This window comes from Drosophila guanche, unplaced genomic scaffold (genome assembly GCF_900245975.1).
Source record: "Drosophila guanche unplaced genomic scaffold, DGUA_6, whole genome shotgun sequence".
In the NCBI taxonomy this organism is placed as follows: domain Eukaryota; kingdom Metazoa; phylum Arthropoda; class Insecta; order Diptera; family Drosophilidae; genus Drosophila; species Drosophila guanche.
Window position 1 is genome coordinate 2,746,754 of NW_022995747.1, and position 13,655 is coordinate 2,760,408.

The 13,655-nt window shown below is 47.0% G+C and overlaps 4 protein-coding genes across 10 annotated transcripts in view; 1 reads left to right on the top strand and 3 right to left on the bottom strand.

Annotated features, from left to right (window-relative positions):
- Positions 1-13,655, top strand: part of LOC117583708 (RYamide receptor) — a 54,428-nt gene that overhangs the window by 11,207 nt on the left and 29,566 nt on the right. The window lies entirely within an intron of this gene.
- Positions 541-1,672, bottom strand: LOC117583725 (phospholipase A1-like). Its single transcript, XM_034272241.1, has 2 exons — positions 1,621-1,672; positions 541-1,563 (listed from the first exon to the last, which is right to left on the bottom strand). The coding sequence occupies exons 1-2, from the start codon at positions 1,658-1,660 to the stop codon at positions 587-589; spliced, it is 1,017 nt and encodes a 338-aa protein (XP_034128132.1). The 5' UTR covers positions 1,661-1,672; the 3' UTR covers positions 541-586.
- Positions 2,956-4,172, bottom strand: LOC117583724 (phospholipase A1-like). The gene is made up of 2 exons (XM_034272240.1): positions 4,100-4,172; positions 2,956-4,038 (listed from the first exon to the last, which is right to left on the bottom strand). Exons 1-2 carry the CDS (start codon positions 4,137-4,139, stop codon positions 3,059-3,061), a joined length of 1,020 nt encoding a protein of 339 aa, XP_034128131.1. The 5' UTR covers positions 4,140-4,172; the 3' UTR covers positions 2,956-3,058.
- Positions 5,818-12,663, bottom strand: LOC117583722 (phospholipase A1-like). Of its 6 annotated transcripts, none has more exons than XM_034272234.1 (3): positions 12,579-12,657; positions 8,605-9,312; positions 5,818-6,154 (listed from the first exon to the last, which is right to left on the bottom strand). In XM_034272234.1, the coding sequence occupies exons 1-3, from the start codon at positions 12,616-12,618 to the stop codon at positions 5,877-5,879; spliced, it is 1,026 nt and encodes a 341-aa protein (XP_034128125.1). In that variant the 5' UTR covers positions 12,619-12,657; the 3' UTR covers positions 5,818-5,876. The 6 variants fall into 6 exon arrangements, with proteins under 6 accessions (XP_034128125.1, XP_034128122.1, XP_034128124.1 ...); XM_034272231.1 differs by having other exon boundaries at positions 5,818-6,289; positions 8,740-9,312; positions 12,579-12,655; XM_034272236.1 differs by lacking the exon at positions 5,818-6,154 and adding an exon at positions 11,955-12,514 and having other exon boundaries at positions 8,288-8,752; positions 12,579-12,663.

The window sequence follows — 13,655 nt, forward strand, 5'->3', positions numbered from 1 at the left end:
ACGATCGCTCGCTCGTTGGACGGGGGAACCTGAAGAGTGGGAACATGTGTTTTTGGCAATTTGCACTAAGTAGAATGTCCATCTAGATCGATTCGATGTGAAGGGTTTTATTTCTGCCTCGTGTATTTCACGTTCCTGATACGCTTCAGGCTTTCGGTTACAAATGACGCCACTTCCACTTGCGGTCAATCAAACGTCTTATCAATCAGTCAGGCTACTAGTTGTGAAATCATTATTAAATACCTGCCCATAATCGAATCTTATAAGTAGAGAAAAATAGATTTGCACAGGGCACACGTCTCCACTTGGCTTTTATTTGCGTCCTTATGATCGGAACTCTCAATAGGACAATTTCAACTCAAAACGGCAAACACTCTCCCCACATTGAGCCAAATTTCCTAGAGTGTGTGGACTGTTGGATTGTGAGGCTCGTCCCCCCTGTGCTCAATCTCTGACGTACGCAAAATACGTTGATTAGAACCCCCACAGCCACGTATCTAGATGCAGATACTGATGGTACACACATGGACACTCTTCAAGTTCGTTTCTTTGTTCCATTTTATTCACTCAATGAGTGTGCGAATTCCTACTCAATCTTGCCGAAAGGCTCCTTGCTGTTCACGGGCACATAGAAGTCACCCTCAACCATGTAGGCGTTGTACACGGCACCCATGCGGACGCTGCTGTAGGTGCTGCCGCACTCCTTGGACACAGCTGCCTCGTAGTCGTGGCACTTGATGGTTCCGAAGTTGTCCTCGGTGACAGCCTCAGCGTAATACAGAACAGAACGGCCATGAGAGCAGGAGCCAGTCACATCCACACCACATCCTGGCTGCTTCTTGCCACCATTGGGGTAGAAGGTGCCCTTGCCGATGGGCTTGAGGAATCCCAGTTTGCCGCCGTTGGTCTGGATGGACTCCACATAGAAGGCATCATCTCGGGAGAGACGTTTGTCGGGCTTATTGTAGCTGAACAAAGGCAGAGCAGGGTCAAGACCCACAATCGTGTGGATGCGACCGCCGCCAACTTTCTTGCCGGCATAGCCAGCAACATGGGCTCCCAGGCTGTGTCCAATAACCTCCAGGCTGTCCAGAGACATGCCGTGATGCTCATGCAGATAATTGATCATCTCTCCGACCTTTTCACCTGAAGCAGGAACAGCCAGCACAGAGGAAGCGTAGTCAATGGATTGTGCACGGTCCCAGTTCACGGCAATCACGTTGTAATCGCCCTTCGACAGCCAGGACTTGGTGATGAGGGTGTTCATGTCGTCGGTGTAGCGTCCATTCCATCCATGGATGACAAAGCGGGTGCCGTGGTCCTTGTTGAAGTGGGAATCGTGAACGGAGGAGGCCTCAGCCTCGATTTCCTTGCCATCAGTGGGGTTGGATCTGGTGTAGAGATAGAAACGGACGCCATTCCTGGCGCGGCCCTCCATTTGCTCGCCTCGGGAAAGCAGCTCCTCGACATCCTTCAGCTCCATCCACTTGAAGCTGCCATCAACCTGGGGAACGTACCAGCCGTTCTCGCCATTGATGCGCTCCTCAATGGGCAGGGCACTCGCTGGAAGAAAATGCCACATTAAGGCAACTTCTATGGTTATTCATTTATGGCACCCACCTGCTGCCAGTAAGGCTCCTAGAACAAGTAACACTTTCATTCTGGAATTAGACCAAATTGTGGTATAGAGAGGTGGTGCACTCCGTCATTTTATAGGTGCAAGCTAATCGCTTTTTAATCATCGAACGAGTCCAAGCGGAAAACACTTGAGAAATCTTATTTCTGAAGCGATCAGATAATGGGCAGATACTAAGATTAGAACTCCACTTGATAGCAACTCATTTCCCCAGCTTTGCTGAAAACTATTTGTTTTTACTTGGAACTTTGAAAAATATGACGTGGTGGGGTTCAGGGGTCCCCAGGTAAAAACTAATTGAAAGAAAATTGTAATTACTTTAATTACTTCCTTGCTTCAATAGGCTTTTAGCCAATCATTTTTGCTTGCTCTGGTTGCCGGAATTGCATTTATTACAATGCATTTGGCATTCCGCTATAAAATGTCGATTACTTTCAGATTTGAACATCGAAAAACGCCGATCTTTTCAGAGTATTTCTGATCATTATCCTGTTGAAAGATCCTTTTCAAAGGTTTTTTTCAACTGGAATATGAATGTTATGTATGAAAAAGCATGCTGGCCCACACAGTTTTGTAAAATGCGGCAACTAGGAGGCTAGGAAGCACCACTTCGTATGGACTGGAGCTCATAAGGATCAGCCCAACATGCCCAATACCGTTTTGTTTTCAAAGAACTTGAACACTAATCTGATGTCTTTTTGCTATTTCTTATCATATTATACAACTTTACACTCATCAGCCAAAGGTATTTTGTTGTCACTGTGACACAGCTCAGCCACATGCGATCTTGCAAACTTTAGCTGAGAGCCAATCGCGTTGCTTTCTGGCACTTCTTGCAATTAAATAATGTCAAGTCAGTCGTATACTAACTGTCATAGCACTTACAGAACGATATAAATTGTGTTCATCATTTTTGAGGATATTGAAGACCTTGACCTTGCCTTCGACCATCTTCGAGCAACCTCTAAAAGATACGTTTTTCGCATAAAAGGTACATTTTTAGGGTTCTTCTACTCGTTAAAATAGTTAATTACAATTGTAAGAGCACATTCAACTTTGTTTTCAATTCCATTATTCCTCCTGACTTCACTACTATTTCATTGAACAGGAAGATGGAATGGAACGCAAATGTAATAAGATTTCATCGGGTTCTATTATGCTTACGTTTCAATCTATTCAAAAAGGTATTGTTTAATTCGAAAGACTGGAGTATATTAATAATTATAATTGTATATTAATAAAAGAAGTGGCTGGGTTGGAGGTTCAACCTTTTGGGAATAAATTTTCAGAAATGCAAAAGTGAAAATGCAGCGATCTAAAATATTTCAACAATTTATTGGGTTGGTTGAGCAGAGTTCTCTATTCGGTCTCACCGAATGGAGCTTAGCTCTAGTTGCTGTTGTTGCGAGAAGGCACAGATCTCTATTCGATTTTGCCGAATGGAGCCTTGCTGTTCACGGGCACATAGAAGTCACCATCGACCATGTAGGCATTGGTCACGGCACCCATGCGGACGCTGCTGTAGGTGCTGCCGCACTCCTTGGACACAGCTGCCTCGTAGTCGTGGCACTTGATGGTTCCGAAGTTGTCCTGGGTGACGGCCTCAGCGTAATACAGAACGGAGCGACCGTGGGAACAAGAGCCAGTAACGTCCACACCACATCCTGGCTGCTTCTTGCCACCATTGGGGTAGAAGGCGCCCTTGCCGATGGGCTTGAGGAATCCCAGTTTGCCGCCGTTGGTCTGGATGGACTCCACATAGTGAGCATCATCGCTGGAGAGACGCTTGTCGGGCTTGTTGTAGCTGAAGAGGGGCAGGGCAGGGTCCAGACCGACAATAGAATGAATGCGTCCCTTGCCAACAGTCTTGCCAGCATAACCAGAAACCTGAGCTCCCAGACTGTGGCCAATGACCTCCAAACTGTCCAGAGACATGCCGTGATGCTCGTTCAGGTACTTGATCATCTCTCCGACCTTTTTGCCTGCTCCGGAAACAGCCATCACGGAGGAAGCGTAGTCAACGGAACGGGCACGGGCCCAGTCCACAACAATCACATTGTAGTCGCCGCGGGACAGCCAGGCCTTGGTGATGCGGGTGTTCATGTCGTCCTGGGCACTTTGGGTCCAGCCGTGGATGACGAAACGGGTGCCATGGTCCCTGTTGAAGTGGGATCCGTCGATAGACGATGCCGTGGACTTGATTTCCTTGCCATCAGTGGGGTTGGACCTGGTGTAGAGGTAGAACTTGACAGCGTTGGTGCTGATGCGGCCCTCCATTTGCTCGCCGCGGGAAAGCAGCTCCTCGGCATCCTTCAGCTCCATCCACTCGAAGCTGCCATCAACCTTGGGGATGAACCAGCCATTCTCGCCATTGATGCGCTCCTCAACGGGCAGGGCAGTAACTGAGAAAATATCTTTATTAGCCAAATAGTTCTTTCAGTTTAGTATTTGAAGGGAACTCACCTGCTGCCAACAAGGCTGCTAGAACAAAGAACACTTTCATATTGGAGTCTTAACCAATTGTGGTGTTCAGAAGCCATTCCCTGCCTTTTATAGGCCCCCAACTAATCGCCCTTTAATACAAGTAACCACTCAAGAACTCTCTTTTGTACAGCAATCAGATAGTGGCTTTAGCTGGATTAAAAACAGTATTGATAACCGTACATGTCCTTAGCTCGGTAGCTGATAAGCGAGGAAATCAAAACAGTATGGGACATTTGGGTTTTTATACCCGGTACTCGAAGAGTAAATAGGGTATATAGTATTTGTGGGGAATGACGATTGTATGTAACGCACAGAAGGAAGCGTTTCCGACCCCATAAAGTATATAAATTCATGTATGTCTGTTTGTCCGTCTGTCCGTCTTGTTTGTCGGCTAGTTCTCAGAGACTATAAGAGCTAGAGCCACCAAAGTTTGCATACAGACTGCTATATGCTCACACTGAAACCAGTGTATTTCAAAAATGAGCCACGCCCCCTTCCGCCCCCGCAAAAGGGCGAAAACCTACCAAATCTACAATTTTGAAGATAAAAGAAAACTAAAAACCCCATTCCGTAGGGAATGGCCATATCTATCAGATCTGCATCCGATCAGATCACTATTATAGCCAGAATAAATAAATTAATTTGCTGTGGGTTTAGCCCACCCTGTCCAGCAGCTTTTATTGTTCCTTTTACATTCTCTCATTCACACTCTGCTTCTGCTTCACTCGGCCCCTGCCTATTTCAAATTTGACAAAACACCGCCGAGGTGCAGATGCACTATTGTCCCAATGACCAGTTTTGGTTGCTGTTTACGCCAATTAGCCAAATTATGGACCGAAGCAATTAGTATTTTGTATTAGTAAAATGAATTTGTAGCATTAAGCTATGGAATTGTTGCACTTACGACATACTGACGGAAGCTTGTTGCTATAGAACATACATGTGATATGTGAATACGATAGAGAAAGAGAAAGAACATGCATTTAATTGGTGAATATCGAAATTGAAAAGAAGAAGAGATTAAATTGATTTGAATTCCGAATCGGTCGAACCAGCAGCACTTGGCTTTTTATTTCGAGATTTTGATTCCGAACTGGCTGCGAGGAGTTGCGGAAACAGTGGCCAAAAGCTAATTTTTAAAAGTTAAAACCAAGACTCGGGTTTTAACGCTCTGTATTAGAAAAAGAGTTACCATCAAAGTTGCGTAACCAGAATGTGCAGGGAAAAAGTACCTATTTTATTGCTGTTTAAAATATCTCATAAATTGGAAAATACGATTAACTGAGTGCCGGGTATAAGCGTTGTGACGCGTAAGAAGCGTCTCACACGTCCCTTCTCGTTAACACTCTTATGGGGCCATAATTATCGTTCGTTTTGAATACTCTGCGATTGTACAGCACACGTAGGACTTAAAAGATCTACATATATGATAAAACCATTCAAATTTGATTTCATTATTTATCAATGGATTGTTGAATTATTTTGGGAAAATAATAACAGTAGTGGAGTACCCTGATTAGTTCTTTGTTCATATCATAATAGCTGAAGGGTTGATTGAGGTGAGAACATCTTTGTTTACGGACAGCTTTTATATAATTATTTTAATTTAAATCATCAAGAGATCTGTGATCTGCTTTTACGAGAAAATAACCCAACCAAAAATCTCTTTCGAGATAAAATATTTGCCAAAAACTAGATACTTTTGTTTATAACTTTTTATTAATTTATTGCTGGAATAGGAGGGGGATCATAGGGTTCAATTCACCTTGCCGAATGGAGCTGCACTGTTGACGGGAACGTAGTAGTCACCGGATACCATGTAGGCATTGGTGACGCCACCCATGCGGACGCTGCTGTAGGTGCTGCCGCACTGGTTGTTGACGGCTGCCTCGTAGTTGCCGCACTTGATGGATCCAAAGTTGTCCTGGGTGACGGCCTCAGCGTAATAGGTGACGGAACGGCCGTGGGAGCAGGAGCCGGTCAGATCAAGACCGCAGCCGGGCTGAGTCTTGCCGCCGTTGGGGTAGAAGGCACCTTTGCCGATGGGCTTCAGGAAGCCGAGGGTGCCGCCGTTGGTCTGGATGGACTCCACGTACCAGGCATCGTTGCTGTTCAAACGCTTGTTGGGCGAGTCGTAGCTGAAGAGGGGCAGGGCGGGGTCCAGACCGACAATGGCATGGATGCGACCGCTGCCAACAGTTTTTCCGGCATAGCCAGCGACATGGGCTCCCAAACTGTGGCCAATGACCTCCAGACTGTCCAGAGACATGCCGTGCTGTTCGTTCAGGTACCTGATCATGTCTCCGACCTTAGCACCGGCACCAGGAACAGCCAGCACGGAGGAAGCGTAGTCAACGGAACGGGCACGAGCCCAGTCCACAACAATCACGTTGTAGTCGCCGCGGGACAGCCAGGCTTTGGTGATGCGGGTGTTCATGTCGTCCTGGGCACTTTGGGTCCAGCCGTGGATGACGAAACGGGTGCCATGGTTCCTGTTGAAGTGGGATCCACTGATGGAGGATGCATCTGACTTGATTTCCTGCCTAGAGGTGGGGTTAGACTTGGTGTAGAGGTAGAAGTTGACTGCGTTGGTGCTGATGCGACCCTCCATTTGATCGTCGCCAGAGAGCAGCTCCTCGGCATCGGCCATATCCATCCACTCGAAGTTGCCATCGAGCTTGGGGATGAACCAGCCATTCTCGCCATTGACACGATCGTCAACGGGAAGGGCACTCACTGCAAAATGTTTTTATTTGTGGGAAATTACTTTCAGGTTAATATTTGAGGAGAACTCACCTGCTGCCACCAAGGCTGCTAGAACAAATAACAGTTTCATATTGGGGTCTTGACCAATTGTGCTGTCCAGTGGCCATTCTCAGTCTTATATAGACCCCCTAGTTATCGGATTTTAGTGCAAGTAAACACTTTAGAGCTATTTTTGATCCAACAATCTGATTGTGGGCCTACGCGGATTCAAATTAGCATTGATAACAGCTCCGTCATATGCGCGGCGAGGTAGATAAGAATAATTTATATTTAGGAATATCCCGCACTTGAATGGGAAGACCCATGGCAAGTGGGATAAGAAAGGAATTTTGGCTTCAATTGTACAACTTACGCAGATCCATCGATCCCATGACTTGACTTTTAATGAAATAATTTGCCCAATATTTAGTCATAAAATCCATACCTTATAATGATATAATTATTATTGTTGCAAAGAATTATATGTATGTATGTACTCCGCATATTGAGTTTTAAATTTAACTAAAAACGAACTGTATATGGTATTCCCATAATCATTGTCTCTTGAACCACGGTACGCTTTGCTTCTTTGCACTTTTGTGTGTAGCTTTTGTGTAACGTACCCTGGCGTAGGAATGACAGAGAGGGATAGCTCTGGGAGCAGGTAGGCCACAGCAGCGACCTAAAAGAAGCACCGCGATAGGTTTGCCTGATGCGCTGAAAAGGGAATAGCGAAATTGAAATATAACTGTACAGCTAGAAGCTGTGCAGCATGCGTACACAAGCTTGCGCGCGACAGCGGCAGCGGCAGCGGCCGTTCTTTCGTCTATTCATCCCACCTTATTCGTGCATGCACGTTCGTGCACGCTTAGCAGCAGCGCTGCTCTCGCTGGCTCTCTGTTTAAGCTTTGCTGAACGATAAGTTCGGCCTGTCAGCCCTTCCAAATAGTCTTCTGTTTTGTGCATAATAATTGTGGACATGAAAATAATTTGTATGTATGTATTTACATTGCAAATATGCTTTCATAACAAACGAGATAATCCCAAAGTCATTGGTCGAATTCATAACAAATTTTCTTTCTTGAATGCCTAGGAAATCCTTTTGATAGATAATCCCTCAAAAACAGTAAAACCTCACTACAATAATCGCCAGTCAATTGAACATTTGCTGTACATTAAGTGATAAATCAGCTAGGAAATCCACGTGAAGTGGCAGAGTGCAATCATAAATGGCCATAAACTAATGACGACGAGGACTTGTTTATTAGCAAATTCAGCGCAATTTATGGCTTATCTTGATAGGTCTTTGGACGACATTAAGGTTTATGACTTGATTGGCCTGATAGGGAAGTTCATTGAAGAATTGTCAAGGCAATTCCTGCCCCTACTGGCCCCGAGTGATATTTGAGAAACAATTTTCAGTTGGATTGAATTTAGGTTTTATTCGTGGTTGGGGTTCGTTCAGTGAATCATGCCGAAGGGGGCCTTGCTGTTCACGGGCACATAGAAGTCCCCGGAAACCATGTAGGCATTGGTGTCGGCTCCCATGCGGACGTTGCTGTAGGTGCTGCCGCACTCCTTGGACACAGCTGCCTCGTAGTCGTGGCACTTGATGGTTCCGAAGTTGTCCTGGCTGACGGCCTCGGCGTAGTAGGTGGTGGACCGGCCGTGGGAGCAGGCGCCAGTAACGTCCAGGGGGCAGCCGGGCTGGGTCTTGCCTCCGTTGGGGTAGAAAGCTCCCTTGCCGATGGGCTTCAGGAAGCCGAGGGTGCCACCGTTGGTCTGGATGGACTCCACATAGTGAGCATCTTCGCTGTTCAAACGCTTGTTGGGCTTCTTGTAGTTGAAGAGGGGCAGTGCAGGGTCCAGACCGATGATGGTGTGCACCTTCTCGTCGGTGTTCTTGCCAGCATAGCCGGCGACGTGGGCGCCCAGGCTGTGGCCAATGACGTAGAGGTCATCCATAGACATGCCGTAGTTGGAGCGCAGGAAGTTGATCATCTTGGCGACCTTCTTGCCAGTGGCAGCGACAGCCATCACGGAGGTGGCGTAGTCCACGGAACGTGCACGAGCCCAGTCCACGACGATGACGTTGTAGTCTCCCTGTCCCAGCCAGGCGGCGCGGATGTTCTTGTTCATGCCAGCGGTGTAGCTCTGGGTCCAGCCGTGGATGACGAAACGGGTGGGGTGGGCGGCGTTGAACTTGGAGGCATCAACGGACTTCTTGGTGGCGGTGATCTTCTTGCCCTTGGTGGGGTTGGAGGAGGTGTACAGGTAGAACTTGACGGGCACGGTGGTCAGGCCACGAGACTCCAAAGCTTCCTGCTTGTCCATCCAATCCTCTGCGACGTCCATGTCAACCCACTCGAAGGTGCCATCCAGCTGGGGAACGTACCAGCCGTTCTCGCCATTGACGCGGTCAGCCTCATTCAAGGCATAGGCCGAAGCTGTCAGAGCACAAAGTGCCAAAAGAATAAAAGTCTTCATGTTCTGGTTCAACCGAAAACTGATTGCCGAATAGGTCGACACCTCGGTCTTTTATAGGGCCAACCAGTGGCAAAACTTATCTGCGTCCGATTAAGCTCACTTGGGGGGGGGGACATTACTACTTAGAATAGGACTGGCCGACCATCTGATAGCACCCCCGCTGCAAGTTGTTGTTTGTTTTCGTTCAGGAACTCCGAATCAGATGGAGTATTTATCTATTGATTGCCTTTTCAATTGCCTTTCATTCCCGCACGACTCGCGAATAATATTAGTATTGTGGTGGGGTCTGTCAAGTGTCTAGCCCAAATGGGGACCCATGGTAATTCGCACCCGGGTCTTCAATCGCACAAAGAACGAACGCAATCAGAAGTTTTGCCTATCTGTCGGCAGCCCTACTGACCAACGTAATCTCATGTAAGCCACGGCGAGTGGGCTCAATGGTTTGCGTCATTAAATGGGCATTTCATTTAACACTTGAATGCATTTTGAGCTGCTTCGACTTGTCGTGGAAAGTTCTGGTGGGAACAGCGCCTGCAGCTGGGTTCAACAATAGTAGTGGCCCTTCGGTACATTTGACCTGGCAGCTGGGCATTAATTGATTTCTCACTTTTGTTACCGTCCCAGCCAACGCGATAATTGGAGTGCTTGAAAATAAATAACAGCAGGCAAAAACTGTTGCATATTTTCAGGCGGGACTCTAGCTTCTGCCTCGCCGTGAGATTAATTCAATTAATAACGCAAATATGACCACGCACAGGGAGCGAAACCACAAAGTGGAGTTGCCTTTGTGGACACAGCACCGACCACAAGGACAAAGGAGTTGGGGAGTCGATTCAATGATTCAATGAACATTTTCAAATTAATCGCATTCCGAAAAGTGTCGCATTTCATGTGGCACGTGCCCGGGGGCCTGATAAACGTTCAGCGACGTTTGATTAGGCAAATTAAATGGCAACACGGACCAATTTGTATATCCAATTTGCCCCACGCGAAGCGGATTCACTTCGCAGCGGCTTATGTCATCGCGAGTGGGCCACAGATCAGAGAAACATTTTTGGCTACGTTTGCGTTCGAGTTTGACCTCAAGCCACAAATCAAGGGTCCACCACACACGCATAACAGGGATTTGAGCCACAATAAAATTCAATTTCATCCTGGGCCCCCTAGAAAACACAATAAAATCCTGAGCCCATAAATAAGCATTTGAGGCAAATACATTTTGTTGCTCTTTTGTGTTGGAAATACTTTCTGGGTGAAGGTCAAACATGACATGAATGTAATTGTAAATTTATTTATATATTCCTAGAGATGATTAACTATCTGGAGTAGAGCTTCAATCTTTATCCTCTTATGTGGAACGCTGCACATACTTTTGCGCACATTTTGCACTTGCCATGTAGGCAGCTAATTGGGGCACAAGGACTGCCTGCCGGGCAGACGTAGAAGACAGACGGAGAGCTAAGCACTTGCCACACACACAAGCATCAATGCTGGGTGCTGCCTGCTCTCCTCTCTGAGCCAACTACAATGTAGATGTTGCGACTGTTGCGCCTGTTGGGCTGCTCATTAATTATAATTACAAACATGCCGCAAAAAGTGGCAAAAGTGGAAATGCCTCTGACGACATTGCTAGAGATAAATGCGGTTTGGGGCTTGAGGTTCAAGCAGTCATGAGTGAAGACCGACAAACCGAGTAAACGGGAAAAAAGAGTTCACCAAAAGTTATTTCTGGTCTTGGCTGTGTAAATATTTAGCTGCGAAAGCACTCCCATCTCTCCCCTCCCAAAGGACGCAGCTTTGTGTGCCATTTTCCGGCTATTTGGCAGCAGCTGGATACCAACTTGCTCTTCCACTGCAATGCCATTGAGTCTAGCTAACTGCATTAGGAAGCGCCACGCTTTGTGGCCAACTCTAGATACATTTCTGCCAACCCAAAAAGCATTTTTACCAAACAAAGTGGGGCAATGAAAAGATGTACACAAAGTCCTAGGCCTTCCCCTTAAATTTGTGTACCTTCAAATTGAATTTATGGAATACAATTCTCAGGTTTTGGCTGTAATATTCGCCTTAATTTATGAGCGAAATCCTAATAGATGTTTGGCCCACAGAAAGTTTAACCTTTGTGCCCGAATCGAGCGAAATGTCTTCAGTTCTAAGGCTCTTTATTAATGTTCGTTTAGTTAATCATGCCGAAGGGGGAGTTGCTGTTCACGGGCACATAGAAGTCACCGGAAACCATGTAGGCATTGGTGTCGGCACCCATGCGGACACCGCTGTAGGTGCTGCCGCACTGGTCATTGACGGCAGACTGGTAGTCGCCGCACTTGATGGTTCCGAAGTTGTCCTGGCTGACGGCCTCGGCGTAGTAGGTGGTGGAGCGGCCGTGGGAGCAGGCACCGGTGACATCCATGAAGCAGCCGGGCTGCGACTTGCCGCCGTTGGGGTAGAAGGCACCCTTGCCGATGGGCTTCAGGAATCCCAGCTGGCCGCCGTTGGTCTGGATGGACTCCACATACCAGGCATCATTGCTGTTCAAGCGCTTGTTGGGGGAGTTGTAGCTGAAGAGGGGCAGTGCGGGGTCCAGACCGATGATGGCGTAGACCTGTCCGTTGGTGTTCTTGCCGGCGTAGCCAGCCACGTGGGCTCCCAGACTGTGTCCAATGACGTACAGATCGTTCAGGGACATGCCGTAGTTGGAGTTCAGGAAGTTGATCATGTTGGCCACCTTCTTGCCGGTGGCGGAGACAGCCATCACGGAGGTGGCGTAGTCGATGGAACGTGCACGAGCCCAGTCCACGACGATGACGTTGTAGTCTCCCTGTCCCAGCCAGGCGGCGCGGATGTTCTTGTTCATGCCAGCGGTGTAGCTCTGGGTCCAGCCGTGGATGACGAAGCGAGTGGGATTGCCGGCGTTGAAGTTGGAGTTGTCGATGGACTTGTAGGTGGCAGAGATCTTCTGGCCCTTGGTGGGGTTGGAGGAAGTGTACAGGTAGAAGGAGACGGGCACGGTGGTCAGGCCACGAGACTCGAGGATCTCCTGCTGTGCCATCCACTCCTCTGCGACGTCCTTGTCCACCCACTCGAAGCTGCCGTCCTGCTGGGGAACGTACCAGCCGTTCTCGCCGCTGACGCGGTCAGCCTCATTCAAGGCATAGGCCGAAGCTGTCAGACATAAGCGTAATTTGTTAGTTAAACAATCAGCAGGAGTCTTAGTCCAAGGACTTACCGGCCAAGGCACAGAATGCCAAAAGAATAAAGGTCTTCATGTTGGTTTCAGAATCGAAAACAGATTGCTAAATGTGTCGATGGCTTGTTCTTTTATAGGGAAAATCGGGGGGCACTTATCATCAACCGATTAGACTCGCTTGGAGGTGGACTAACTACTTAGAATATCTGATAGTACAAGTGGTCAATGCGGTTCTGATGGAATGCCGCATCAGATATGATATTTATGGACGGATTCCCAATCTATTGAGTTCCATTATCAAATGCTTCAAATTTTTCAGCACGACCCTGCGAAAGTCCTAAGCTTTCTCCTACTTAAATATTTTGTTGTACCTTTTTGTCGCATTTTGCTATTCGCCCCTGTAGCTCTTCTGTAAATTGAATTTATGAAATACCATTTAGGCTTTCGTCAGCCACCTGCTTTATTTTGTTCGCCTTTGTTGTGGGAGCCAAACAGAATTTTCAGCCAAACAGAATTACGCGCCAACTAAGCCCAAAAAATCTGATTTGCCTCTCATTCCATTCCACTCCCGCCCTGTCCTGGATATCTAAGACGTTATTAGGCTTTCTGTGTGGCGCTCACATATATTCCACTTTTTTTTCTGTACGTGATTCCTGTCAATATTTTGCATTTTATTTTCATGTTCCTTCGCCAGCCTGCGGGCGCCTCTCCTCTCCTCTCCTCTCCGCTCCTCTCCTTCCCTTTTCATTTTCTTAGTATTTTTTGTTGTTTTTTATTGGCTGAAACCGTTCGAATATTTAAGAGTGCTTCTCGGTAGCTTGTAATTATTTTGCGTGCTTTTGGCATTCAGGGCACATTGTAAATACAAATACAAAATTGATGAGCTGTTCATTAATCAACAGCCAACCCGAGCTTCATATATGTGCGAATTTTGGATTGCCTGCCGCATGTTTAATGAAGTCCACAAATAAAATTAAAGTCTGTGTTTTCTCACACAGAGAGAGCACTTTAAGGCGTCACTCAGTGCCAGTGCTCTCTTCATTGCTAATCCAATATACACTTCACCTAATGGTTCCTCATTCGAACAAATTGTTTGTTAAGTTTCTGCCATGCTTA